General features: G+C 38.8%; 3 protein-coding genes across 8 annotated transcripts in view; 2 read left to right on the top strand and 1 right to left on the bottom strand.

The window, feature by feature from the left end:
• Positions 1-15,403, top strand: part of LOC137974315 (PP2C-like domain-containing protein CG9801) — a 43,291-nt gene extending 27,888 nt beyond the window's left edge. For 3 of the 6 annotated variants that reach the window (XM_068821204.1, XM_068821203.1, XM_068821202.1), the window contains 2 exons: positions 10,781-11,822; positions 13,082-15,403. In XM_068821204.1, the coding sequence (XP_068677305.1) occupies positions 10,781-11,822; positions 13,082-13,555 (1,516 nt within the window). In that variant the 3' untranslated portion in view covers positions 13,556-15,403. Of the gene's footprint in view, positions 1-7,243; positions 7,521-7,675; positions 7,870-8,520; positions 8,611-10,780; positions 11,823-13,081 lie in introns of those variants that run through there. The other 3 variants (XM_068821205.1, XM_068821201.1, XM_068821200.1) reach the window with 3 other exon arrangements.
• Positions 14,820-20,657, bottom strand: LOC137974318 (SET domain-containing protein 9-like). The gene is made up of 4 exons (XM_068821207.1): positions 20,518-20,657; positions 18,992-19,272; positions 18,363-18,486; positions 14,820-17,077 (listed from the first exon to the last, which is right to left on the bottom strand). Exons 1-4 carry the CDS (start codon positions 20,640-20,642, stop codon positions 16,753-16,755), a joined length of 855 nt encoding a protein of 284 aa, XP_068677308.1. The 5' UTR covers positions 20,643-20,657; the 3' UTR covers positions 14,820-16,752.
• Positions 20,658-20,710: 53 nt separating this feature from the next.
• Positions 20,711-27,500, top strand: part of LOC137974317 (dimethyladenosine transferase-like) — a 12,346-nt gene continuing 5,556 nt past the window's right edge. The window contains exons 1-8 of the mRNA XM_068821206.1: positions 20,711-20,857; positions 20,975-21,048; positions 22,807-22,893; positions 23,349-23,410; positions 23,700-23,793; positions 24,626-24,675; positions 26,366-26,489; positions 27,329-27,421. Of these exons, the coding sequence (XP_068677307.1) occupies positions 20,794-20,857; positions 20,975-21,048; positions 22,807-22,893; positions 23,349-23,410; positions 23,700-23,793; positions 24,626-24,675; positions 26,366-26,489; positions 27,329-27,421 (648 nt within the window). The 5' untranslated portion in view covers positions 20,711-20,793. The remainder of the gene's footprint in view (positions 20,858-20,974; positions 21,049-22,806; positions 22,894-23,348; positions 23,411-23,699; positions 23,794-24,625; positions 24,676-26,365; positions 26,490-27,328; positions 27,422-27,500) is intronic.

Consider the following 27,500-nt stretch of genomic DNA (forward strand, 5'->3'; position numbering starts at 1 on the left):
AGCCACGTTTTTCGAAGAACTGGCACATCTCCTCTGATTTGCTGGAAAAATCGGAGTCAACACTACATAGACGTCGAAGTCTAAGAAATTGAGAATAAGGGATGGCGTTCTTGACATGTGATGGATGTGACGATGAATACAACAAATAACTGTGTGAATCAGTAGGTTTGTAGTGCACACTAGTACATAGCACGTTGCCTCTAATAGAAACGTTGATATCTAGAAAAGCCAATGAAGTTTCCGAAATTTCCCAGGTATATTTAAGAGCCGGATGAAAAGAGTTGACGGAGGTTATAAATTGATCGAGTTCTTGTCTGCTGGATGAAATAGCGCCGATGCAGTCGTCGATGTAACGGCCGTAGAGTTCAGGTTTGGGGCCGTTGTACTGACTAAAAAATTGGTGTTCAACATATCCTACAAAAAGATTGGCATAGCTAGGTCCCATTCTTGTGCCCATCGCTACACCATTAATTTGTTTGTAATAGTTGCCGGCGAATGAAAAACAGTTAAGCGTTAAAACTAGTTCGGCAAGGCGGAGGAGCGTTTCCGAGCTAGGTTCTTTGACAGTGCGTTGATCGAAAAAGTGTTTAAGTGCTTGAAGACCTTCGCTATTAGGAATGACTGTGTATAGAGATGTAATGTCCATGGTGAAAATAAGTTTGTCTTGGCCGGAGAAATTGAAATCGCGGAAAATTTGTAGTGCGTGTGTACTGTCTTTAATGTATGATGGCAAAGATTTGACGATAGGCGTCATAATCCTGTCTAAGTAGCTAGAAATGAGTTCGGTGGGGCAACTACAGGCAGAAACGATAGGGCGACCTGGGTTGTTGGGTTTGTGAATTTTAGGCAAGAAGTAAATGCACGAAGTTCTAGGGGTGTTGATGATGAGATTAGTGGCAGTGTCCGGTAATTCTTGATTAACTATAAGATTTTGAATGGTGTCTTTGACAAGTTTTTGATTGTTGGAAGTGAGATCTTTAGGGATTTTGGCATAAAACGAGGTATCCGAAAGTTGCCGCAAAGCTTCTTTTTGGTAAAGGTCGGACCGCCAAACAACTACCGCGCCGCCTTTGTCGGCCGATTTGACAACTATGTCGTTGCGTTTACTAAGATTTTTAAGCGCCGCCCACTCTTCCGAGGAAAGGTTGGAAAATTTAGTGTTGCGATTGAATTTAAGTTTGTGAATGTCGTGACGGCATTTTTTGGTGAAAAAATCTAAAGAGGCAAATTGTCCCTCTGGGGGAGTCCATTTGGATTTGCGAACTAGAAGTGTTTCAAAAATATCTTTATTAGAAGTGTCCGAATCATGTTCTTTGTCGTGAAAAAAGGCTTTTAACTGAACGCGGCGAAGGAATTTTTCGACATCTTGCTTAATAGAAAATTCGTTGGTGCGTTTGGTAATAGGGACAAAATTTAGGCCCTTACTGAGAACAGATTTCTCTGAGTCAGTAAGCGGAAGATTTTCTGGAATTGTAATTACGGTATTATGGCTATGCAATGTAGTGTCGTCGGTAATTTGCGGACCTATTAATTGTTGAAGTTTTAGAGTCTTGGTTTGGTGTAAATGGTCAAACAGTCCAGAATTAAGTTGTCGGATTTTAGCGCGAATCGATTGTACTAAAATTGCTGGACAGATTTTGGAAAGTTCGGAGCGACAATGAAGAATTTGTTTGTCAAGTGCGATTCGTTTTTGGCACATAGCTCTAATTGTGATCCTCATAATATTACGTGAAAAAGAATTTTGCGCACATCGAATTTGGTGAAGATACTGATTTGAGTGAGAGAATGTAGCCGGATGAAAGTTCGAGCGAAAACCTTTAGGAATGACTTTAGAATTGAGGCAACGGCCGATGAAGTTGATGTGACTACAAAACCTAGTTTTGGCGAAAATGAGAATGGCTAAACGGAAAGCTAAGTTACTGCTAAGTGTGGGAAAAGGAAAAAGATAACTTACGATTTCCTGGCGTAGCTCCTTGGTGAGTTTCTTCAAGCTTGGCATCGTCGTCTTGGGTCTCCTGTTAGAAATCTGTGGATTAAAAAATACTAGAACAACAAGGTTAGTGGTCGCAGCGGTTGAATGACAAATGAATGAAGGGGTAGTTTCTAAAGAAACTGTGGTGCTGCGTCGGTGGGGAAGTAGTATACAAAAATTTGGTTTTATCAACGGAGTTGATAATGTAAATTGGCCACCGTACAGAGATTCTAAAAGCTGACGTTTCGAGCGTTAGCCCTTCGTCAGAGCGAATCGAGGGATTATGGGTTACGTGTAGTTTTTATAGTAGAGTAGGAGCTACGCTATTGGTGGTAACATGGCAACGTGAAAAATAGGAATATATTAGTTAAATGAAAAGCGTTCGTTAATACCATGAGGATTAAGGGTGCCGATTTGAAAGATGAATTTTTGTTCCAGATTCTTGCGGCTTTCCGTCGTACGTTGAAGTGTTTGGGAACGAGTTTCGGTGCGCAAAAGCAAACGTTTTCAGTCTTTCGCGACTCGACATGCCGGCTGTGTGATTAACGCCAATTGTCGCAAAGAAAATGTTTCAATTAAGTAAACTTGTAACTGTATTGGTATGAGAAGTTTTATATTATTAACAACGACAACGTCATAACGATTATTTGGCGAGTTGCTGGTCGAAATCGTGTCTCCTAATTTCTGACCACAGCAACACGTGCGTTTTACTACAAGTCACAAGACCAGAGTTTTGAAAGAGGATGAGGTCATAGTGTGATAGTTCACAAACGTGACAAGAAAATCCATTCTTTACAAGCAAGAACTCCAAAAAAAAAAAATAATAATAATAAATAAATAATAAAAACTTGTCGCGATCGGTACGCCAGGTTTCTTGTTTGTGACAAGGGTTCGATGCAGCGCTAAAATCAGACAACCCAATTTCAATGGTACTCAACTGTGGGCAACTAGGTCTTAGGTCATTAGGGAGTTTAAGATCTATGACGCGACGGCAACGAAAACGTCACACATTTTGCATATTTAATGAGCAAAAACAATAGTTTTGCACGCTCTGCACGTGCATTTTTAGTTTTTGTACATTTCTTTCACGTTTTCGGCAAGTCTACGACGTGAAATGACCAATTCTCAAGTTTTGCGGAGAACGTGAACACCTACGTCTCAACTTCTCAGTTATACGACAGATCGAACTATGACCTACCCTGCGAGCAGTTGGTTTCTCCTACGCTTCCCGAGAGATAAGCGTACTAGGAGAAACCAACTGTTCGCAGGCTAGGGTAACTATGCATATGACCTTTTTAAGTCTCAGTTCTGTTCACTCATGCAGTGTTAAATGTTTCTAAAATATTAGACCAAGAGCTCGAGCAGAATTTTGCGATTGGCTTGAAGTGTGGTCTACTGTAATTTGCAATTGAGACAACGTCCTTGGTTTAGCAAACAACAGTTGTGCAAGAGAATACAGCAACAACAACAACAACAACAACTTTATTGATCCACGGGATCCGTATCACTAAAGAGTGGTCTTCTAAAGAGGCGTGTGTATTAAACCTAGTACAAAAAAGCCAAGACTTAAAAATTACAAACATTATTAGAAAATCCTATAAGTGCTAAACTAAGTTAAGAAAATTCTAATATACAATAACGGAATAAAAACTAGCCTCCGCTGACAGACTGTTCCATGTTACAGCGCCCCTATAACGAATATTATTTTCATGAAAAGTCATGTTGAACACAGCCACTTAACATTAAGGGTAGGATAAGAGCTCGAGTCGACCGAAGGTCTAATCGATGAAAGTTCTACAGCCAGACTGAATGTTCATAATTTCTTCAAAGTAATTTTCCATGCCATTTCATGGATCTCCCCTCAAAATTTTATGAAAAAAATTGAGAGCAGATGGGTGAAAGGAGGTCAAAGGTCTCTATTTATATTCTGTCCGAGATTGTGACATCATTACCTTCGGCGGTTCGGTTAATTTGTGGCTCCCAAGATGAAAGTTGGAGGATTTTTTGTGGCTGCGAGCGAATCTATGTTTGTCAGCCTATTTGCAACGAATTTCAGACAATTAACCCGGGACTTCCTACTTAAATGATAGCTGAACCTAAGCTTTAACTGGCTTTAACCATCACTAAAGATTTAAAGCGATTTATAGAGCGAATGCTCATGGACTGGAAACCTTTTCCGACAGCTTCGATGGTGGACAACAGACGTCAATTCATAATGAACTGCATGTATTTGATAGTGTTGTCTTGAGTAGACCTTTTAGTTCGCCACGCAGCCGTGCAGAACTGTGACAATGCAAATTCGCAGGTTGAAGCTGATGAAGTCAGTCACCATTAATGATGACGACATGGCGGAGATGACTCAAGCGTCAGTCGTGGGCGTTAAACGTCCGATAAGTAAAATTAAATAATTCTCCCGCGAGCCAGTGTGGCCCTGGAGAAATTCACTTACCTATCTAAGTCTTCCTTTCGTTGAAGCATGAAGATTTTTCGAGAATTGCGATAATTTTTTTCAAACGGACAGGCCTTCCTTGGACTTCAGAGTGCAGTACCACGGCGGTAAAGGATCACAAGCTAACAAATTCTGCTGCATCTAAGCTGCAAGACGTTTGATGTAAATTATTTAGATTACTTTAATAGTCATGTCATTTTAAGGGCTCAAGAAAATTATGTCTCGTTGCTAGGATCACCGGTCCGTGTACCTTCCGTCCATTCAATTTTCATCAAAATAGAAAATTGAAAATTAGGAATGACAAATTTCGATTTTCAATTTTTGATATTCAGAAAAACAGAAATCATGGGTGAATTCTTAATTCTCCTTTGTTTTGGCCTTTCACATTAACATGATTAAGCGACAAAGCTCTATCTTAGTATAGGTTTCCTTTGCTTCAGATTTAATGAAAATAGAAATACCGGACAAGATTTGCTAAAATGTCTTAAAGAAACGAACATGCAAAAACCAGTTGCAAAACTGAAACTCAATTTTTGATTTCCGCAAATACGAAAAACGGGACGAAATATGTGTGAGGGGAGGGGACGGCAATACCGGAAGTGGAAAAACCAAGATGGCGGCAAGACGGTCGACGATGCCTGCATAGCGTGGAGAAAATGTAGGTGGAAAACTGCAGCGACGTTTCTGCACAACCTTCCACATTATTGTTCATACATTTTTTGTTTGCGTCTTTTGGCCTGATTTCACAGGAGCCTTGCTGTATTAAAATTAGACCAAAATATTGTTAAGGTGAGCGGGAGGCAAGTGTTTACAAAAATTTGGTTTTATCAAAGGAGTTGATAATGTAAATTGGCCACCGTACAGAGATTCTAAAAGCTTGGATTCGCTCTGACGAAGGGCTAACGCTCGAAACGTCAGCTTTTAGAATCTCTGTACGGTGGCCAATTTACATTACCAACTCCGTTGATAAAACCAAATTTTTGTATACTACTTCCCCACCGACGCAGCACCACAGTTTCTTTAGAAACTACCCCTTCAGGCAAGTGTTTACTTCGCAGTTTGTGCCTTACAATGAATTTGCCTGAACTAATTGCACTGCATCCCCTGGTTCATTTGTGTCGTGGGATAGTAAAATTCTTCTTGAAGACCTGGCTGAAACATCTCATAACGACCGTGCTGTGTGGACTCGCACATATCATTCGGCCAACACATTGATTATTATTTCTGGTCCCAAGCATTACTGTTTCGACTTGTTCTTCCTGTTCAGCATAAAGAAATGACTGAATGCTTTTGATGGAACGGGCTGGCGAAATTGTCCTCGGTCACCCCTTTCCTGTTTCATTAATTAGACGAAATAACAAAATCTGACACTTTCAATCAATTTCATTTTCTTTAAAACAGGAACTACAATGCTTGATACCATTCTCACTAAGCCATTCTGATGCATTTCGTGTGAGCTGTTGTAAGTCGGGCCCCGGTTGTTCAAAAGGTGTATAGCGTTATCTAACGGATAAATCACTATCCATTGGATAGCGCACTACTGGTTTCGCTATGACTTATCCACTGGATAGTGATTTAGTCGCGGATAGCTTCGTTTGAACAACTGGGGCCAGGGGCCCGTTTCTCGAAAGTCCCGAAACTTTACGGGCTGTTTTCGGGCCCCTGGGGCCGTTTCTTACGAGTCCCGAAAACTTTTCGGGCCCGAAAAGCCATTTGTGAAACTGTCAACCGCTTGTTCTGGAAAGCCGATCTCTTAACATATTTTCAAGGTGACAAAAAGAAAAATAACTGTTAAATTTGACGACTTAAATCCTCTCCGTTCTTGAGATACAAACGGAATTGTGACATCCGAAAATGGCCCAAGGGGTGACCGAGGACAATTTCGCCAGCCCGTTCCATCAAAAGCATTCAGTCATTTCTTTATGCTGAACAGGAAGAACAAGTCGAAACAGTAATGCTTGGGAGCAGAAATAATAATCAATGTGTTGGCCGAATGATATGTGCGAGTCCACACAGCACGGTCGTTATGAGCTGTTTCAGCCAGGTCTTCAAGAAGAATTTTACTATCCCACGACACAAATGAACCAGGGGATGCAGTGCAATTAGTTCAGGCAAATTCATTGTAAGGCACAAACTGCGAAGTAAACACTTGCCTCCCGCTCACCTTAACAATATTTTGGTCTAATTTTAATACAGCAAGGCTCCTGTGAAATCAGGCCAAAAGACGCAAACAAAAAATGTACGAACAATAATGTGGAAGGTTGTGCAGAAACGTCGCTGCAGTTTTCCACCTACATTTTCTCCACGCTATGCATGCATCGTCGACCGTCTTGCCGCCATCTTGGTTTTTCCACTTCCGGTATTGCCGTCCCCTCCCCTCACACATATTTCGTCCCGTTTTTCAATTTTTGATTTTCGTATTTGCGGAAATCAAAAATTGAGTTTCAGTTTTGGAACTGGTTTTTGCATGTTCGTTTCTTTAAGATATTTTAGCAAATTTTGTCCGGTATTTCTATTTTCATTAAATCTGAAGCAAAGGAAATCTATACTAAGATAGAGCTTTGTCGCTTAATGAATCATGTTAATGTGAAAGGCCAAAACAAAGGAGAATTAAGAATTCACCCATGATTTCTGTTTTTCTGAATATCAAAAATTGAAAACCGAAATTTGTCATTCCTAATTTTCAATTTTCTATTTTGATGAAAATTAAATGGACGGAAGGTACACGGACCATCACCAAACACGTGGGAGTCGACGCACGTTTCGTAATAAACATGATATGATGTCAGTTTCTGACATCAAACTGTCACGTGAGCTTGTTTGTTCCAGATCGATTGGGAAATACAGTCACAATAGGCCAAACATAGTGACAAAAGACTTAAATATATATTATTATATATGGCCAAATACTTGTCTGAAAAGCTGAAATCAAATCTCTGACATGGATGAAACAGAGGGTGTTTTATATTTTGCTGCGAGAGAGAAATTTGACACAACGATGGAGTATAGCGAAAGTTCAGACAGTGGAGTCACGTCCGATTCGGATGGAGAATCTGTCGATTATGAAGATTACTGCAAGAAATTTCAAGATGTAGTGAGGTAAAGCTCGAACCAATGACTTGTTCTATAAATTGAATATCTTTGCGAGGGTCTTCGCATCCTGTAAGGTGAAATTTTGCCCAAAACAGGCGTTAAATAGGATGGATCCTGTTGCGAAATGATATCGGCAACCGTGCTACCAGTCACGGAGATATCCGTAAAGTATTAAAATGCTTTTAAGTGTAGGTTTACAGTACAGTGCTATAAAGCAAGCCTTCGCTTTAATTGAGCTAAGTCTTCACAACAACATCACAGGGAAAGAACTCGTAAGGGTTTCGTTCAGCTTCAGCATTATTTTTCGCACAGTTCAGCTCTGTGACGATCGCATAATTTCGCGCTCATTTTCAAGGTAAGCTCACTGCACTTTGTCTTAAAAACGGATGACATTTCTCTTCAAAATATGTGTAAGTTTCTCAATTTTACCAGCTCCCAGACAGATGCAAATTTATCAGAGTAATGTAGCGATATTTGTAATGAATTACTGGTGAGACCATATTTTCCTCAAAGGACCGCTACACATTTGGTAACGCCTCCGAAAAGTTGTTTACAAGGTGGAAAGCCATTTGGGGATTAACCTGCTCTGCGTTTTATCCGTAAAGACAGTCGGTTTATACATCGCATGTCAATTTAAGGAATTGTGGTGAAGAACAAGTTTAAGAACCCCGTGATCTATTCATTATACCCGAAAAGGCAAAGAGGTCCTTTCAACTGAATTGCTGCTGAAATAGAGTTTGTAAACAAAGAATGAAATAATTTAACGAGTTTGAGAATTTGACAGTGTTTTTATCTCGCCAAGGATAGCATGAATTCGGGAAAATGAGGGCACTTTTAAGGTCTCTGTGACTCAGCTTCAAACAATTCTACCCGTACTTGTTTAGGGACAAATGGACTAAAAGAATATCGCCCAGAACTTTGAAGGGAATTCGAAAGAACCGTAAAATTATTTACATCCTGTAGGGCTAAAACTATTATTGTTATTTACGAAGTTGCATTTTTTTAGGGAAAACAGAATCATCAAAACTGCACGTTCTTCGTCATTTCAAGGATGCAAGAGATCGTGACTAAAAGAGACGTGACTAGTGAACTAAAAGTAAATATTTACTTAGGTATATGAAATGAAGCCATTTGAAATGCAGTGATCGTGACTTTCCACACACGTGTAGCTCGAGAAAGTTGAAGATGAAACTCTTTCCAGTGATTCCTATTCTAATAGCCTTTAAAAAAGTGTAGAGATTTTTGGGTTTTGAGTATGACTTGTTGGTGTTTGCATATAGTTTATATTGCAAAAAGGTTGAATGATTAATTTGTTTTAAGACTTGTGGAGCACCATACGTAGGCTCGATTTTCTGCTGTTCAATTCCCGAATCAGCGATTGGTAATCGAGCCTAACCTCCATAGAGATTGCTGATTTTTTTCACTATTTTTTATGTTTTTTGACTAAGATGCAGCAAGTCAGTGGCCCATGAAATGAATCACGTTTTTGTGTGATAACAAAGGCAGGGAGAAAAAGGAAGTTCTTTTTGTCCTTATGTAATGTCTAGAGGTCAGAGGTGGCAAATTAATTTAGCCAAATGCATTAAAATGACGAACATTGTTTATAGCCTTAAGGCCATATGTCGTTTTATTTTTTGTCTAATAGCATGTCCCACACTACAAGGCAAGTTCATGATTAAGCGCTCTTTCTTCCATTTCATTTGTAATGATTTTCTGGTAGCCAGTTTTAACTTGGAGAGGTGACAAATGGTAAAATCCCAGACTCGCCAAGACCCTTGTTTGCAAATCCCAGATGGACACTAAAATAAATGCAATATAAACAAGACTTTGAGACTCCTCGCAAAGGCTGTCGCGATTTCGAGATCAGATGAAAAGTTTGCAAGTGCCAAGATTTTGCAAGTATCATTCGCCTGACCCCTACTTGGTGAAGAAACCTGTTCACACACGTCAAATACAAATTTTTGGAGGGTTTTGTCATCAGTCTACTTTCCGTAATTGTCATCTGGGTTCCTCAGTGTGTGGGTTACATGAACAGTGCTTTCATGTAACTGTATTTCTGTTTTCCTTGCAATAAGATAAATACTGCACCAAAAATGTACATGCACTTTGTTTCCAGTTTTTGTTACAACTTACTCTGGACAAATTCTTTTGATACAAAATGTCTGCTTCCAAAGATGTAATTCCATTTAAATTATTTTGTAAATTACATGACTGTCCTCCAAAGGCAGATAGATTTACTCTTGATGTTGTTGGGTTGTGATCTGCGATCTGTTATGGAATGTTATACGTGACAAACGTCACATGCTCTAATTAACAGAGTCCATGTTTTTGTAACTTGCAGCAACCCAGAGTTCTATTGGGGTTGACAGGGTTGACTTGATATATCAATATTCATCACTAAAATTACTGTAGATCACAGTATCACTCTTTCTTTCTCGAAAATCATTTTTTAATTAATATCTTGTTATTTTTTTTACTCAGAGCTCTGTGACGTTCAATAATAATACTCTAGGCCATTTCCGAGTTCATGTCAGCCTCCTCTTCAAAGCGAGTCTAAGTGCGTAGTTTTTGCGATGGTAATTTGTTCTACTTTACATATGAATGAAAACGAAATTTCGTAAGAAAAACTTCGCACTCAGAATCACTTTGAGGAGGAGGCAGACATGAACTCAGAAATGGCCTATTTCATGAATGATGTACATTTACATGTAGCCTCAGCTAGTCCAGAGAGTGACTTATAGATTTTACTCTGTCTAAGGTCAGGCGATTTTGCTCAATGTTAACGGGGCCGCTTTGGGGATGCATGGGTCAAATAATAAAATGGTTGTTCTTGTTATTGGCTGTCTGCACTTTTTTCCTCTTTTAGATTGATCCGAAGAGTTCTTTTCCTAGCTGCAGTTTGTGCATAGTAATTAGTAATTTTGGGTCATCCTTCAACTGACATGTTCAACTTACAATAGATTATTCAAGCCCCAATTGACAAGTAAAATCTTCTATGTGTGAGACAAAGTAAAATCTAAGGATGATTTCCATTTGACAGAACTGACCGCCCAGATGGGGCATTTGGAAGGACTAACTCTACAAATTTTGAGGATGATATATATACTCCTCCAGGAGAATGCAAGGGATTGTCATGGAAGTGTTCCTTCAAAATGTCGCATTTTCTTTGCAAACTGATGGGACTGGCCAGCTATTTCTGACAAAAGGAAAGCAGCCTAAGTCTTACTCTCAGGACTAAAAGTAATAATGACTTTTTTCCCTTTCAGAGAGATAATGGTGCGACAAAATGAAGTTCTTTGGAGTCGACGGTACCGCGACTTGCCCTGTCACAACATTGTACCAGCAGGTGGTGAGGTTTACGCTGCAGCTACTGGACCAGGGGAAGGTGTGAAAAACATCAGTCTTGAACCTGTATCACCTAGCAAAAAATTGGAATGGAAGAAAAACAAACACAGCAAGGGCTGTGAACCATTTGGCGAGTGGACAAAGCGCCACCCAAGAGCTTATGGCATAGGGACTTCACTGTATGACTGCGACCCGGTAACTAATCTTACAAATGGTGATCCTGTGGCTGATGTGTATGCAGTGGTTGCTAGCGAGAACAGCTGTATCTTAGCATTGGCGGATGGTGTGAACTGGGGTGAAAAGTCAAGGCTTGCTGCTCGCTGTGCCATCGCTGGATGTCTGCAGTATTTAAGCAGCCACCTGCACAAAGCCACAAGCACCCATGCGATCATGGATACTCTCTTGAATGCTTTCCACCATGCACAAAACTGCATCATGCAGAAAAACGCTACAATGACAACACTATGTGTTGCTGTGGTTTGTCAACTTGAAGCAAGTGACAGATGGGGGCTGTGTGTTGTCAATGTTGGTGATAGTCTCGCATTTACTTATAGAAAAAATAAAGGGGTCCAAGAAGTGACTATTGGCTCACACCATGAAACTGAAGTAAGGGATATGAGTTGCCCAGGTGGATCTCTAGGTCCAGTAGATGGCTACAACCCAGATTTGAGAAATCTTACCTTCTCCTACACAATTGTTGATCCAGGTGATATTGTTTTTCTTACAAGCGATGGAGTTTCAGACAATTTTGATCCTGTTGTGGTGCAATGTAAACATTGCGAGATTCCTGATTTAAAACGTTCCAACAGCTTGGACTCAATGCTGGATGTGATTTCAAAGAGTGCTCATACCTCAAAATACCACTATCTCAATAGCAGTAAAAGTGATCATGACATTCCTGATTATCAAACGTATGATGTTCCTACGGCAAGACACAGAAAGATGCTCGATACAATGACAGAGGTACAGTACAGTATAAAGAAGTGTTCACACAATGTTTGATGTATCACAGATGAAATTACATAATGAAATTACATAATGTGGTATTGCCGTCTCAAAATCGCAATTTGTTTTTAAGAGTGGGTGATAGATGGAAGAACTTTTCAATAGACAGATCAGTGCAAGGATTACTAGACTTTTTCATTTTGTCTGTTTCATCAAGCCTTTTTATTGAGTGGGCAACTTTCTTATCACAGATAACTGCACTATTAACAGAGGGACTCAAATAATATTTTTAGTGTCTCACAGCTATCAATCAGTGTAGCAGGCATTATTGAGATTGTGATTGGTTGATGTTGGCCGGCCTCTTTGTTGATTTTGTTTTGAAGTGTCTTCATTGTTATACACTTTGAAACTGAAAGCAATAAGTTAAAGTAAAACTTTTGTGTAGTTAGCTGAGCAAACGTTTGGCAAATTAATTTGCAGAAACAATTAATTTGGACTTTGAGTTGTTCACAGGAAAGAAAATGTACTTCAGGCCTAGAACAACTTCATTGAGTCACAGGAAGTGCCATCTCTGTCTTAATAGCCTTCTAATTTGAGTGTAGTTAATTACATTTATTATATGGCTTGTGTTTGTAGCCGATATAAAGCGCACTCTGATTGGCTAATTGTGACTGAATTGTAGGGCATTATTCTCCCGTAATGCCCACGGGCCGATTACGGGCTTGCAAAAACAAAGCAAAAGGTAATTAAAAAGCCATATAATAAACTACTTACTAACCGAGCTAGCTCGAGCCGTACTTAGCTCTTATTAACCAAGCAGCAGGTCTGTATGGGAGAATCGTGACCGAGGTCAAGGTTCTTCCATACAGACTGACTAAGCTCGGTTAATAAGATGTTTATCAATATGGTTTGTACTAACTGATATTCTACTTGCGAACGGCGATGAGTGGTGATGAGCTGAACTTAATTCTGTCAAAGTTTGCTCGTCATCCTCTCTTTTGTCATCATGCTGTTTGGCACTTCCATAAATAAATATTGGTAGAAGAACATACTCAATATTTTTGCATTTTAGTTTGCATCTTTTCACCGCAAAACATTACTGGTCTAGATGTTGGTCTAGATGGGAAAATCGAGGGCAGCGAGGTCCGTACTTCCACGACCTTGGGCCAATATTCCCCAGTACGGCGCGCGTGCTCAGTTAGTAAGAAGTTAGTATGTGACAACATACATGTGCCTTCCACAAATTAATATCTTTAATTTACATTCCTTTCACTCAGGTTATCCAACAAGAATGTGTGGAAGACAGCATTTCAGCAATGGGAGTCTGTGCCAAACTGCTCTCTCATGTCTGCAGGTGTACTGAAAGAAAGCGTGCCTTCCTCGAACAAGTTGATCGAGATGATCACAAACTAGCTGCGTTGAATCGGGACTTGCAAAGAGTGAGAAACAGAGAAATCTCCAGGCGCATTCATGAGCTGCCAGGGAAGTTAGACCATGCTGCTGTGGTGGCTTTCGAAGTAGGCCACTTCTCAGCAGATCCAATGAAATTGCATTTACCCGGAGGGAAAGCAAATGGAAGCCGCCGACAAAGCTCTTTTTATGACATCTTTATGGGACTCATACGAAGTGTCAGTAATAGCAGTAGTAGCAGTAGAAGAGCATCGGATAATGAGGAAGTTGAAATGGACAGTCGCAGCAGTGATTCTTACACGGAACTCTACTCACTATTTGGTAATAATCAACACTTTTAAGTTTTAACGTAGTGGCTGTTTACCCTTGACAAGCAGCATCCAGTCGATTCCCTCTTTCATGAAGTCCTAATCATAAGATAAAACTCCTGAAGGGGAATTTTTTCTGCAGATCATATTCATAATTTCTTTTTGGTTTAAATTGAATTTAGGAATGTTGAAATGATCTTAAAACAGCATCGTCAGGGTTTTACAAAGTACATATTGATGGCCACAGTCGACTTGATTCCCTCCTTGCTCTGGTAGGCCTCTTTACTTTAATATTCTGTGAAAATTCTCAGAGTGGAATGTACAGGGATTAAATCCATTCCTTCCAATAATTATTATAGTTCTTGAACATTCTGGGACTGAGAATTGAAAGGAAACTTGAAAGAAATAAGGTGGAACATTTTGGTCATTTCATTATTAGAATGCTACAGTAAATTGCCAAATTTTCAGAAAATTTGAATTGGTGGTGCAAAATGTTGAACCAGTTTTTTTCTATGGAAATATGTATTGTATTTCAGTCACTTTCATTATTCTTTTTTAAGAATCCAGTTGCGCAACAATGGACTAGCCAGTGCTACTACATTCGTGTTTTTCATAGTAATCTTACTGTGCTACAGTGTGTGTAGATATCTTGGAAAGGATCTAGAAGAGTAGTATTCTATTCTCTCCAGCACAAAATGTTTAAAAGTAAATTAAAGCTATTTTTCTACTACAGTACTTTTTTCCTTTTTAATATTTAACCCTTTCACTCCTGTAAGGGCCAATGAGACTTGTAGATTTTACTCTGTCTAACGCCAGACGATTTTACTCGTCAATGGGGAACCCCACAGGAGTGAAAGGGTTAAGGCAAAAATAAAAAAAAGAAAGTTGATTGACTTTCTATTGATATGCTGGCTTTTTTGATCCCATGCTTTCAAAAATATATTACTACACCACTAGTAGAATATTTATTTTCCTTTGTCTTTCTCACTTTATATACCAGTATTTTTGTCTTGAATGAAGAATCTTTGCTGTTTGATTTGTTTGTGTGTGGCAAGGAAAGCAAATGAACAGTTATTGCTGAGAACAAATTCGACGTACACATTCCTTCCTCTAGCCCTTGAGCACTGCTCGCAGGTCAATGGTCATTGGTATACCAAAACTGAAACTAAATTATTGTTCTTAACTAAGCCTATCCACTGTGCAAAAGTGGTGATATCATAACAGTTGTTTGGATTTACATTACCGGTATTAAAGACTGCACAGTTTCAGTGTTAAAAAAACAATGATATTTGACCTGTGAAGTTATAATTTTTGAAGTCTTCTGCCTCAAGAGTCTCATTAGCATGCATTATTGTTTCATCATTCCAAACCTCTTTGTTGTCGTGCAGTGCAAAAATGTAGAAAAGAAATTTATTGCCAAATTTTTCTTGATGAAATTATCACTTTTGAATGAAAAGTTAAATTACACTATTGGTTTATATATATATATATATATGCATATACTTCATAATCAAAGTCGTTTGACCAGAAAGACGTCAAAATTCTTTTATTTCTCATACATTCTTGTGGTACGTGTATGACCACAGCATTTAGAATTTCTAAGAAGAGAATATCATTTTTAGATCTATGTAACTATAATAGTAATTCATTTAAATAGTAACTAATATTTTTTCATTGAAGAAATGCGAGTTGTATAAAATATAGATAAATTCTCACAGATTGTTAATTATTACATTTCTATGTAATGTAGATCACTTATGAAGTAAGGTACGTAGCACAGCTACAGTAAACAAATTATCAAAGTTTGGTGTTAATTACTTGTTGAAACTGAAATTTACAGAGAAACTGTCAATAAAGACTTCGACTGATGTCATAAAAATATATGCAAAAATGTTTTATTGAAGTTTTATCGAATGTCCCCATTAACCCTTTTGAACCCAAACTGAACCTGAACCGGCCATACTTAGTATTTAACTCTGTCTAACGCCAGCCGATTTTACTTGTCAATGGGTTAATAATTCTGACCACCACTGCTACCATTGTCATTGTCACCATCATTGTCAGCATTACTGGCTGCAGCAGAGACACCGCTGCCACCATCATTGTCAGCAACACTGGCTGCAGCATCAGCATCAGCATCACTACTATCGTTATTACTATCACTGAAACCCCACTATTGTAATCTGACGGTGCAGATGGAAAATAAGTAAACAGAGAAAGAAATGGGATGGTTTGGCATGTTCAAAGAAGCTCAGCTTTGATATGTGGGGAGGATGGTTTCCATACCCAGGGGATTAAAAATAGGGGAACTTTAACCCATTCGCTCCTCCGTTGCCCCAGGATGCCGATGCCCCAGGGGCTAAGACACCCCCAATTGGACAGTGAGTAAAATCTGTAAATTAAGTATCATTCACTGGAGTCAATGGGTTAATGTTTGGTGTATTTATGTGTGTACAGTGTAATTTTATAATTCCTAAATTATTAACGATCACCACTAACAGGAATTCAGCATTAATCTTAACCCTAATCCAAATACATTAATTCACGCAAGTGTCACTATTTGGCATAGACGTTTTTGCAGATACGGCAGCCATTTTGATTTCTATCGTTTTGAAAGACATTATGGGATGCCCAGGGGGCAAATTAATATGTATTTGCCCCCTGGGCATCCCATAATAGCTATTTGAAACAATAGAAATCAAAATGGCCACCGTATCTGCAAAAAGGTCTATAAGACATGATTGTATTTCCCGAAATGCACGAAATTAGATGCATGCTGATTTCAATGTCACAAAGTATCCCCTTGCTCTTCTCGCCAACTTCAACATCACTCGTGTCTCTGAGTACAAACAATTTAAGTCACAAAGTGTTTCCCAAATGCTGCTTCCGTAAGTAAGGATAAATAGCTACATTTACCCTAAGCTAAAAATAACGCTAGCTAACCTTTACCCTCACCTTATTCATCGTGGAAATGGGTAGCAAAGGTTTTGACTTGAAGGGAAACTTTGCGGTGGATGTCGAAATTGGGTGTGCAACTAATTAGAGGCATTTGTGTCATAAGTAGATTGGGGGGAATGTAAAATACTGTCGCCTTTTAAATTAACACAGGAGTCATCAATTAAACCATGCTGAAATTAAACTTCAAGTTTTTGAGACTACACCACCCAAAAAATATCCATTATCTTTTTGTGAGCTGGCAATCTGTAACTGAATGAATTATTGATGCAACTTTAGTGGATCACTGTGAAGTAAGATGAGAACAGTTCTTCATCTTGGGTAATATCTCTAACTGACACTAAAGCCACAGTTCGAAGGAAACAATTTTCACTAGCAATATTGCCACTTCCATACCAGACATTTGGAAGGTATTTCCACAGGTTTGGAGCAATAGTTCTGAAAGGTATATCGACTTCCTGGTATGCAACATTCGCTGGCAGTGTTTTTGGTCTGTTATTCACGTATTGTCCCACAGCTAGAGGGTTTTGAGGCTCACTGCCGAGCCATGTGGTGTCACAGAGAGAATAAGGTCCAATTTGGTCTCTTCTGGCATTTGATCTGAGAAGACATTAAAAAGACAGATAAACCAACTTTTGGCAAATACAACTTTTTACTGATACGGTGGTTTCAATAGATATGGACAGCGGACAAAGAGCATTCAATTTGCTACCTCACTCAGAGAAGCTCGCTACTTCTTTTCCCTAAATTGATTGAAGGAGTCGATCCCATTGACTCCTGGCCGGGGTTGCTCGAAGCATGGTTAGCACTAACCAGCGTTAAATACCACGGAAACCTATAGATTTTGATACCTCTTAACCAATGGTTTGTGCTATAGTGCTAACCAAGCTTTGAGCCACTGACCCCTGGAACTGAGACTAAACAGATATTACTTTGTCTAATGATCTCCTTGTCAACTGGGGTTGTGCTACGTTGTCTACAGAGTGAATGCGTTAAACCAGTCAATGTTCCCTCCATTAATTAAGGACGGTGCCTACTAATTCAAAGGTATTTTTGTCCTGTTTACTGAATATGCGGGAAAAGCAGATCTTAACAAGTGTTAGTATAAATACACAGGTGATTATACAAAATCGCGCGCTCTCATTGGCTCGCTATCTCGGATTATCAGCCGATAATCACCTCGACGGACAAAATGGCTGCCAGTAGTCATTTTGCCACTGTAAGTGAAGATGATTTCGCGTTGAAATGTTTTTTTTTTTCTCTTTTTAATCACCTGTGTACGTATTTATACTAAAACAATTATTCGCCTCAGGCTCAGTGATTATCGGTGAATATTCACCGATAATCACTTCGCCTTCGGCAAATAATTGTTAATTATTGAAATCCAAAAAGAAAATTGGGGGTATCGGTAAGCACACATTTTTCTAAGATAATTAATCAACAATATTTGTAAAAAGCTTTGAAATACAAAGCAATGTATGGCGTTCTTTTCCAAATTGAAGCTTAATAATTATCTCTGAAAAATGCATGGTTACCCCCAATTTTCTTTTTGGATACCAAGAGTACTTACTAAGAAATACTTTCTGCACATAGTTTTGAACTGCACAAAAATGTCCCTGTATTAATAAGCATCACCCATAGGAAATCCGAGTATCTGGAGATGCGCAGAGTGTATGCGCAATAACAATTATACAATTACTTAACAGGTGTGCCTGAAGGGTGAAATTGGGTTAAAGACAGATTCTTTCAAAGCTAAATTTATAATTAATTTTCACAATGACAACAATTGGTTACTCTGACTACTGAAACCATTTGCTACTGAAACCATATGCTCAACATTCTACGGACATTAACAATATTACATGATTTTTATTATTACCCGTACCTGTATATTATCCTAGACAAGCCTTTGTCATTTCCATCGATGATAATTCCATCAACACAGCGAAAAACAAATGGATTTCCAATGGACTGAAATAATACAGGTTCATTGGGCCAATAAATTGTTCCTAAAAATAGTTTAAAAACATGTTTTGGTTAGTATTAAAGTCATCTAAAAGAGAAGTGTCTGTAATTTTATTTATAGTAACAAGTTGCTGGGAGCAAATTTATGATTTTGTACAATAATTATTCTACTGGCCCCTGTGGAAAGTCATATCATTTCTTTGGTCAGTGGATAATGGCATGATTAACTTCTGAAGGTTTGAAAGCAACTTAACACATGGACCCCTAGGAGTGACGACTTAATAGATTTTACTCTGTCTAACGCCAGACGATTTTACTCGTCAATATTAATTGGGAATGGTTTAGGAGTTAACAACCTCTACATCCACTACTAACCAACTGACGCCTTGGAGATCAATAAATTTAGCTTAAGGGAGGTGCCTACCATAATAATAATTATTGTAATTGCACATACGTTCTGTGCATCTTGAGATACTCAGATTCCAGCCCTACGATACAAGGGAGTACAAAAAAATCTGTATGGGGGAACTACACTTAATTATCTTGTACCTGGGTATAAAGCTACCAAAGTTCCAATTGGAACTGTTCCTTTTGTAACAATAACTCCTTTGCCAGCACCAGGAATTGTACTTTCCTGCCTCTTTATCTCAAATCCAAGAGCATTATACATTGCCTCAGGAAACGTCTCTCTTTGTCCTGGAGATTGTGCATGATCATACCCACTTTCTTGATTACCATGCAGGGTATGGAAAACTGTAATGAGATTCTCTATAACCTTAGAATCTGGGATAATTTTGTCTTGATCAGATGATGAAACTTCTCGCACTGTTCTGTCCAAAAACAAAAAAACAAAACAAAGACAATTTGAGGTAAAGAGTTTTTGCATTTAAAAGGCAGTTTATGACGAGGACATCTCCAGAGATGCCAACCTATGGAGATATAAAATCTGGAGATGTTTTCCAGCCGGTCTCCCCTCCCCTCCCCCCTCGATCAACCTACCCACTCCCCCTCCCCCTCCTCTCCCCCCCCCCTTAAACGCACCCACCCATCCCCCAGCAGCTCCTTTGGAATACAAGAATATTCTGCCGCCATTGTGAATTTGCGGGAAAACAGGGTACTTATGTCAAGAATTTTTCAGTATTGGTTAATCGGAGATCCAATCAAACAATCGGTTATATATATATGGCTATGATAGCTAAAGGAAGTCATTTTGTTTAGTGCTATTAACGTGTGTTTGAAACTCAGAGATGAAGAAGTGCATTAAGAAACAATGAAACGAATTTGAAAATATCGATTTTTTTTAAAAGTTGGGGATGCAATTTGAGTCTAGAATGGAGAAACGTCTGTAAAAGGTTCAGAGTCGTTTTTATCCGGGAGATTTAATGACCCGTACGGGAGACCGGGAGATTCGTTCCGTATCCGGGAGAGTTGGCAAGTATGCATCTCTAGCTTTGAAAGGCACTCTAGCTATTTTGTAAGCAATACATGTTCAAAGGACTGGTTATCATCATACTCACAATGGACCTGGATAATGTTGACAGACGAGTATAAATTACATTAAATAATATGTGTTTTTCATAACACGATGGCAAAAGAGTTGTAATGGCATGTCATTCCATTTAATACCCCCTCTCCGGCCCACCCCTGTAGATAAGATTTTCTGCAGGCAGGGTCATCAAAGTCATTTCTGTCTCATAAACAATAATTTTCATTATGATGATGACGACGACGACGATGACGATGATGATGAGCCTCAATGGCCGTGAAAAACAAAGGGCTCTAATGCTGCAGGGGTTGGCAAATGTGAATAACAACAAAAGATACTCAAACGCAAATTTTATAGTTATGGAACAGTTTAACAGGGGCCAGGGAGTACGTTTGAAAGTGGGGGGGGGGGGTAGGGAGGTGGATCACAGAAGTATAAGGGGAGGGGGGAGAGATTTAGCAGCTCGCCCAGTCCCTCCCTCTGCAATAATTGGTCCCTGTTCAAGAAGTACAAAACTCCATGTCTTCAAAACTTCTATTTTTCAAGCTTTTCAAGCAATGTAGAAGGCTACAATACACGCATATCTCACCTGTTTCTTAAGTTAAAAGCAATCCAAGGAAAAAATCTGTATCGATAGCTCCGCCATTTTTTAAGCCATTTCTTGTACATTATCCAACACTCATTGCTGGCAGCCTGGAATCTACTAAACTTCATGTTGAGCAGGCATTACTGTGGTAACTGGTCAGTGGTTGATTATCCAGTCCCAGTCCTGTTGGTGTCGCTCGATGCAGATGGCCGACGAATGGAATTTTGTCCTTATATTATTTGAATAAATTGGGTCGAATTTTACCCGAAAAAACTTAAAATGCCGAAAGTAAAAGCAGATAAGAAGTCCAGAGAGCATGACCAAAACAAAGTTTACCAACAAGGTATGCCTGAAGCTTTATTTTAGCGTTGAAAATAAAATTATACTGTTAGAATTTTGTGCAATTTTGCTGAATTTTGAGTGTGCTAATAGCTCGAAACCTGTCAATATGTATCCTCAGGTTTGCAGTTTAAGACAGATCAAGGCCAGCATGTTTTAAAGAATCCGCTTGTGATAACAAGTCTTGTGGAAAAGGTTCGTTTTGATCCAAAGGGAAGATAATTATAATCTGTTTACAATTAAACGTTGGTTCATTGTTATTCTTTGATTGCACTCGCGTGATGAGACGGTCATGTTGGCGGCAAAACAATAGAAAATGTAACTCAAGTTTTTAAGGAGCAAGGATGGCACTGTGGGTTAGTGCGCGGCGTTGGTGCAAGAGGTCCTGAGTTTAGTTCACGGATCTCGCATCCTTCTTTCCTTTCCGTGTAGCTAAGTAGCTTTAAATACCCTTAAAACGGAGTACTGATGGAGAGGGGGGAGTAAAATGAGCGCACCGTCGACCTCAGGTTTGTCAGTTGAATTACTGTTACGAGTTATCGACGTTAAATATGGTTGCTTTACTTTACTTTACTTTGCTATTGTTCTTTCCATCATATGCATGATATCAGGTGCAATCAAAGAATTACATCAAGCTAACTGGTAATTGCTCATTTTGTGTACGTGATAACTTGTGGAGGTTATAAACATAAAGACTTTATATGAACTGCGGTAAGAGCATTTTCAGGTGAATTTGGTAGAGCAGGCTGATCTTGAAAAAAAAAAAAAAATACGGAATCAGAGGTTTCATTAGAAACCGGTCACCAGCAGTATACCGCCGTCTGTTTGTCAGAAATTTGCCTCTCACCGCGGGCTACTCTGCCTTGATTTTCACTCAAACCCTTGTAAAAGATAACATTGACCGCCGCTTTCATTGATTACCTCAGTCATCTACTGCAAAAGTTATTGAAACCCCTGCTGAATCAAGCACTCATTGAAGTCTTGTAGCAGCTCTTGTATCTCATAACATTAATTTTGGCTCAATACCGAAGCCAAAAACGAAAGCCTAAACAATTGAACCAATGACTTAGACTTAAAAGCAATCGACGCTGCTTACAATACCAAACATTAGCAGGTTACGAGAGCTGCTGCATTATCACTCCTATCTACTATTGTTTTCACGGTGCCTAAGCTGAAGCTTATAGCACCATCTTGTAAAGACCACTTTTATGCTAGAGCTTTGTATGGAAAGTGAAGTTATGGTCAAAAACAGAACTTCCTTTAATATTAAGAGAACGCATGCTTTATGAGTCAAATGAGTCAATGAGTCATGAGTCATGAGTCATGAGTCAATGAGACTCACAGTCAATATAGCAATAATTTGTTGATTAAGCACTCTCTGAAATTTTAGCTTTCATTTTATGGTTTAATTAACTGCACTAACTCGTTGACTCATTGACTCATTGACTCATGACTCATTGACTCATTGACTCATTGACTCATAAATACTTGACACTCTAATATTAATCCCTAACCAAAATCTGTACAAAAACCCCAGCGGCTGGACAGAACGCCAAAGATACACGATGTTGTAGACTCTACTTGAAACTCTTACATTTCTCACTCGAACTTGAATGGTATCCATTCTCCCGAAAGCGGAACCGCATTCCCCACACATATGCAAAATCCTAGCTTGAAAACAAAAAAGGTGGCAAAAACTACATGTATTTGCATATCAAACAAGGTTTTGGAAAGCGTGCTTATGGAAACATGGTTGAAAGCTCACAGAGGAAAACTGGGTGTTATTGATTGACTGGAAAAACCGAGGCACTAATGAAGATAAAGCTGAAGAAACTGAACAAAATTGATGCAAAACCAACAAGAACATCAATTAGACTATTAAGTAAATTAAACGAAAGCCTTTGTTCACTCTGCCTGTTCTGATTAGTTTTTATTGGTGGTTTGATACTGCAGGCGGGTTTGCGTTCTACAGATACTGTTTTGGAAATTGGACCTGGTACAGGGAATTTGACGGTGAAATTATTGGATCGAGTGAAGCAGGTAAGATCACCATGGAGTGTTCCAGTCTACATGTGATGACAGTGAAAAGAATGAAAATTAATTTTAATTTTTTAATTAGTTCTTTAACAACAACTGCTGTGTCTTTTTGTGATTTTTTGGGGATTCCTTTTGGATTGGCACTGCCAGGAAATACTGCATGGAAAATATTGGGGTGCGATATTTCACCGATATCACCGGTGCGATATCGCACCGGGGTGCGATATTTCAAGTTCAAACTGTGAAGTACTGTAGAACCCTGACTGGTCTTTAATTGACATAAATGATGGTGTAGAATGCAGTACTTTCTGTACACATTAGGTTTATGTCTTGTTCACTGTGTATCAGCTGGATTTTGATTAGCTTATGAGATATGGAGTATTTTAATCAGACCTTAATGTGTTAATTCAGTGTATGTGCGGAGCAGTCAAAATGCCAATCTTTTCATTCCTTTGTAGGTTATCGCATGTGAGGTGGATCCACGAATGGTAGCTGAACTTCAGAAGAGGGTCCAAGGAACGTAAGTAAGAATTTGTCTGTGGTGAGACGCAGTACAATTAAAACTTACTTATACCCATAAGACCCAAGATACATGTAAGCTGAGCTTCTTAAGGATAAGATTTTCTACTTATTAACTCTTTTGTTTTGCTCTAAAAATTACATAAATGCAGCTACAGCTGTATTTTTATCAAAGAGACTGAGTCAAAAAAGTTGACAAAATGTCATACAGTGTTGCTTTGAATAATTCATTACTTGTAATTTAATGAGGCCTGAGTTTAAACTAGTTTCCCGTGCATCGTTTATTTCAGGCCTCAGGCAAGCAAGCTGCATGTGATGGTTGGTGATGTTCTCAAGACAGATTTGCCTTATTTTGATGTTTGTGTGGCAAATCTTCCCTATCAGGTAGGAAATTAAAACTGGTGCACTTTTAGTTTGGTCCTCCCTAGTGACACAAGGAAAAGCACTACTACTGGCAATATATGCAGACTCAATGCAGTTGTCAATGTTAGTGTTTTTGGTCCCAGCAAAAGGAACCAAAGATCGTAGGTTCTTAATTGTTCATATGCTTATTATCACAAGTGAGTAGCAGACTTTCAAGTTGTTCATGGTCACGGATATTAGTTTTGTCACTAACAATTATTATATTAATTGTACTTCTGTAACACATTACATGTAACTCAAAGACTTCTGTAAAAGATTAATTTTTCCAAATTGATCTTTGATGTCATTATTACAGGGTTTGAAATCAACAAAAAAATCCACTGGCAATTTTTTGACAGTTACAAAAATTTAGTCACAATTTTGGAAAAATCGTTGCGCTGTATTGTGTTGTCAGCAGTTTAGCAATAATTGAAAACAAATTAAATATGAGCCCACAATAATTGATGTGTGTAAAGAAATCACTGAAAATGGTGAATAACATCGAAGGAATGGAGTTGTGCACATACATGTACATGCAACATCACAGCTAATTAATTATTATTTTTATTCTACAATCACAAATTTGCGACTTGTTTTCATATTTTAGTCGCAAAGGGAAAAAATTCAGTCGTGTATTGTTCGCAATTTCAAGCCCTGTATTATTGTGGTTGTCGTTGTTAACATCATTGTTCGCATCATCATTTGTCGTCATCCTCATCAACACCATCGTGATTATCATAATGACTTGTTGTTCTCGGTATCATCATTGCTTTCATCAAATTCAGTTTCTCTTGAATATTATCCTCCTCCATAGATCTCCTCGCCATTTATTTTCAAGCTTCTTCTTCACAGACCTTTTTTCAGGTTCGTGTAAACTATTTTATTCATCAGTCCTGCATCCATCAGTTTGGTCAAAGTCAAAAATTTAATGTGTCCTTGCTCCTTTCTCTACATGTATGTTACATGTAATTTTTTGAAATTATACAGCTTAACCCATTGACTCCAAGGGATTCCCCATTAACAAGTAAAATCGTCTGGTGTTAGACAGAGTAAAATACTAAGTCTGGCCGGTTTAGGCAAGTTTGGACGTCGAAGGGTTAATGGGGACATACATGTAGTAATTTTCAGTGAGTGATTAAACCATTGACTCCCAGGCGTTCCCCATTGACGAGTAAAATCGACTGGCGTTAGACAGAGTAAAATACTAAGTCTGGCCGGTTTTAGCCAGTTTGGACGTCGAAGGGTTAATGGGGACATACATGTAGTAATTTTCAGTGAGTGATTAAACCATTGACTCCCAGGGGTTCCCCATTGACAAGTAAAATCGTCTGGCGTTAAACAGAGTAAAATACTAAGTCTGGCCGGTTTAGGCCAGTTTGGACGTCGAAGGGTTAATGGGGACATACATGTAGTAATTTTCAGTGAGTGATTAAACCATTGACTCCCAGGGGTTCCCCATTGACAAGTAAAATCGTCTGGCGTTAAACAGAGTAAAATACTAAGTCTGGCCGGTTTAGGCCGGTTTTGGACGTCAAAGGGTTAAAATTAATAAGCTTTTTCCCTTTAGTTGTGATGCTTAAAAAATGTCTTATAAAATCTGCATAAGCTGTATGTTCACTTGTTTGATTCCCCGAGATATTTTGCCTTTCATCTCCTGTTCAAAATTGTTTTTGGTCATGAATAAATGTTATTTTGTAGCATACATTTAGCAATTAATTTTGGGGAGCAGGTTAATATGCATTGGTGAAAACACATGCTTTAATTTCCGAGCATTTTGTCTTTGATTCAAAACCCCAACTGGGCATGGATGACTGCTCTGCTTAATTACAACATTGTCATCTTAAACTTTTCCCATGAACATTATTAATAAGCAATCACACGATTTCCCTTAGTGCAATTTGGAATAGTACAGTATGAAAGACAACCCGAACAAAGTCGATTTCATGGCGATATTCACCAGTGTTATACGGATGTTGCTGCTATATTTAGATTTACTTCAAAATTATCATCAGGCAAATCAAGGTTTACCGAGCGTGTGATTTAAATACAGGAGACTTATTTAAACAATAGTAGTTTGCGGCTGGCTTTTAAGCCAGAGTTAATTGCAGACTGCTTAGTTTTTATATAGAAAGCTGTAAATAATCACTACGAATTTTGTTTGACTTTGAAAATATTTACTTTAATGTGCTAATATTATCTTACTTGCTCTCAAAATCATGTGATTTCTATAAATACATATAGTCACTCATCTTCGAGTATTATGTCTCAGTATTTTGTTATCCAATTTAAGACAGAAGGGTTATTGTTTCAACATCGCTCCCATTTCTATAGTTGCCTTTAATATTGTCATTGTATTCGTGTGGCTGGGGAGCATTCTCAGCAATTCAACTTTTATTACTCAAAACTTTATTCAGAACTCTATACTCTACTCTGTGTTGTGCACAGTGATCATGTTTACAAAATTCTTTGAGCATTTGACTTTATATGGCCTTGAATGATCTTATGAGTTCATTTTGATAACAATGCATTATTTTCTGTTCCTTGTTTCCTGTAGATGTGCTGTTTTAATGTTCCAGAGAGAATTTGCACAACGGTTGATCGCTCAACCAGGAGATAAGTTGTACTGTCGTTTGTCAATCAACACCCAATTGCTGGCCAGAGTTCATCATCTCATGAAGGTGAAAAGTTGTCAATTGAAAGTGATTTTTATCAGTTCTAAGGAGAGGCCAATGTATCAGAGCCAGAGTTTTGGCCCTGTGAGGATTGCCAAGAAGGAAAGCACTGAAAATATGCACAAGTGAATGGCAAATGAAATCTTACATATGTAAATGTACATCAAAACACAACTGGGCCAAGAAACAAAAAAAAAAACCTGAAAGATTTTAACCTTACAGCCTGATCAAAATAGACAAATCAGTATGTTGCCTTAGTTGTTGTGGGGGAGGCGCGGTAGCCTCATGGTTAGTGCGCTCGACTCCGGATCGAGTGGTCCAGGTTCAGGTCCTGGCCGGGAACATTGTGTAGCCCTGCATTGGACTGTCATCCCATCCAGGGGGGAGTAGAAATACTCCTAGTTGCTTTATGCTACAGAAACCGGGATAAGCTCTGGCCTGATGGGCCACTTGGCTCGTAAGCAGACTTTACTTTACCTATCCTTGGTTGTTGCTTGTGCTCAATAATAATAATAATAATGATGATGATGATGATGATTAACTTCTTACTAACCAAGCGCGAGGGCCGTACTGGGGAATATTGGCCCGAGGTCGTGGCAGAAACGACCGAGGGCCAATATTCCCCAGTACGGCTCGAGCTAGCTCAGTTAGTAAGTAGTTTATTATATGGCTTTTTAATTACCTTTTGCTTTGTTTTTGCAAGCCCGTAATCGGCCCGTGGGCATTACGGGAGAATAATACCCTACAATTCAGTCACAATTATCCAATCAGAGCACGCGTTATATCGGCTACAAACACAAGCCATATAATAAAGTAAATTATTGGATTAACTTTTATCCTCACAGGTTGGAAAGAATAATTTCCGCCCCCCTCCTAAAGTGGAATCAAGTGTAGTACGAATAGAACCAAAAAATCCACCACCACCTGTCAACTTTAAGGTAAGTTCTGGGCATATACATGTATTTCCAGGTTAGACAGGTCCAGTATTATCATAAGAACGGGCCACTTGGTATGAGA

The sequence above is a fragment of the Montipora foliosa genome, chromosome 10, assembly GCF_036669935.1.
Source record: "Montipora foliosa isolate CH-2021 chromosome 10, ASM3666993v2, whole genome shotgun sequence".
Lineage (NCBI taxonomy): Eukaryota > Metazoa > Cnidaria > Anthozoa > Scleractinia > Acroporidae > Montipora > Montipora foliosa.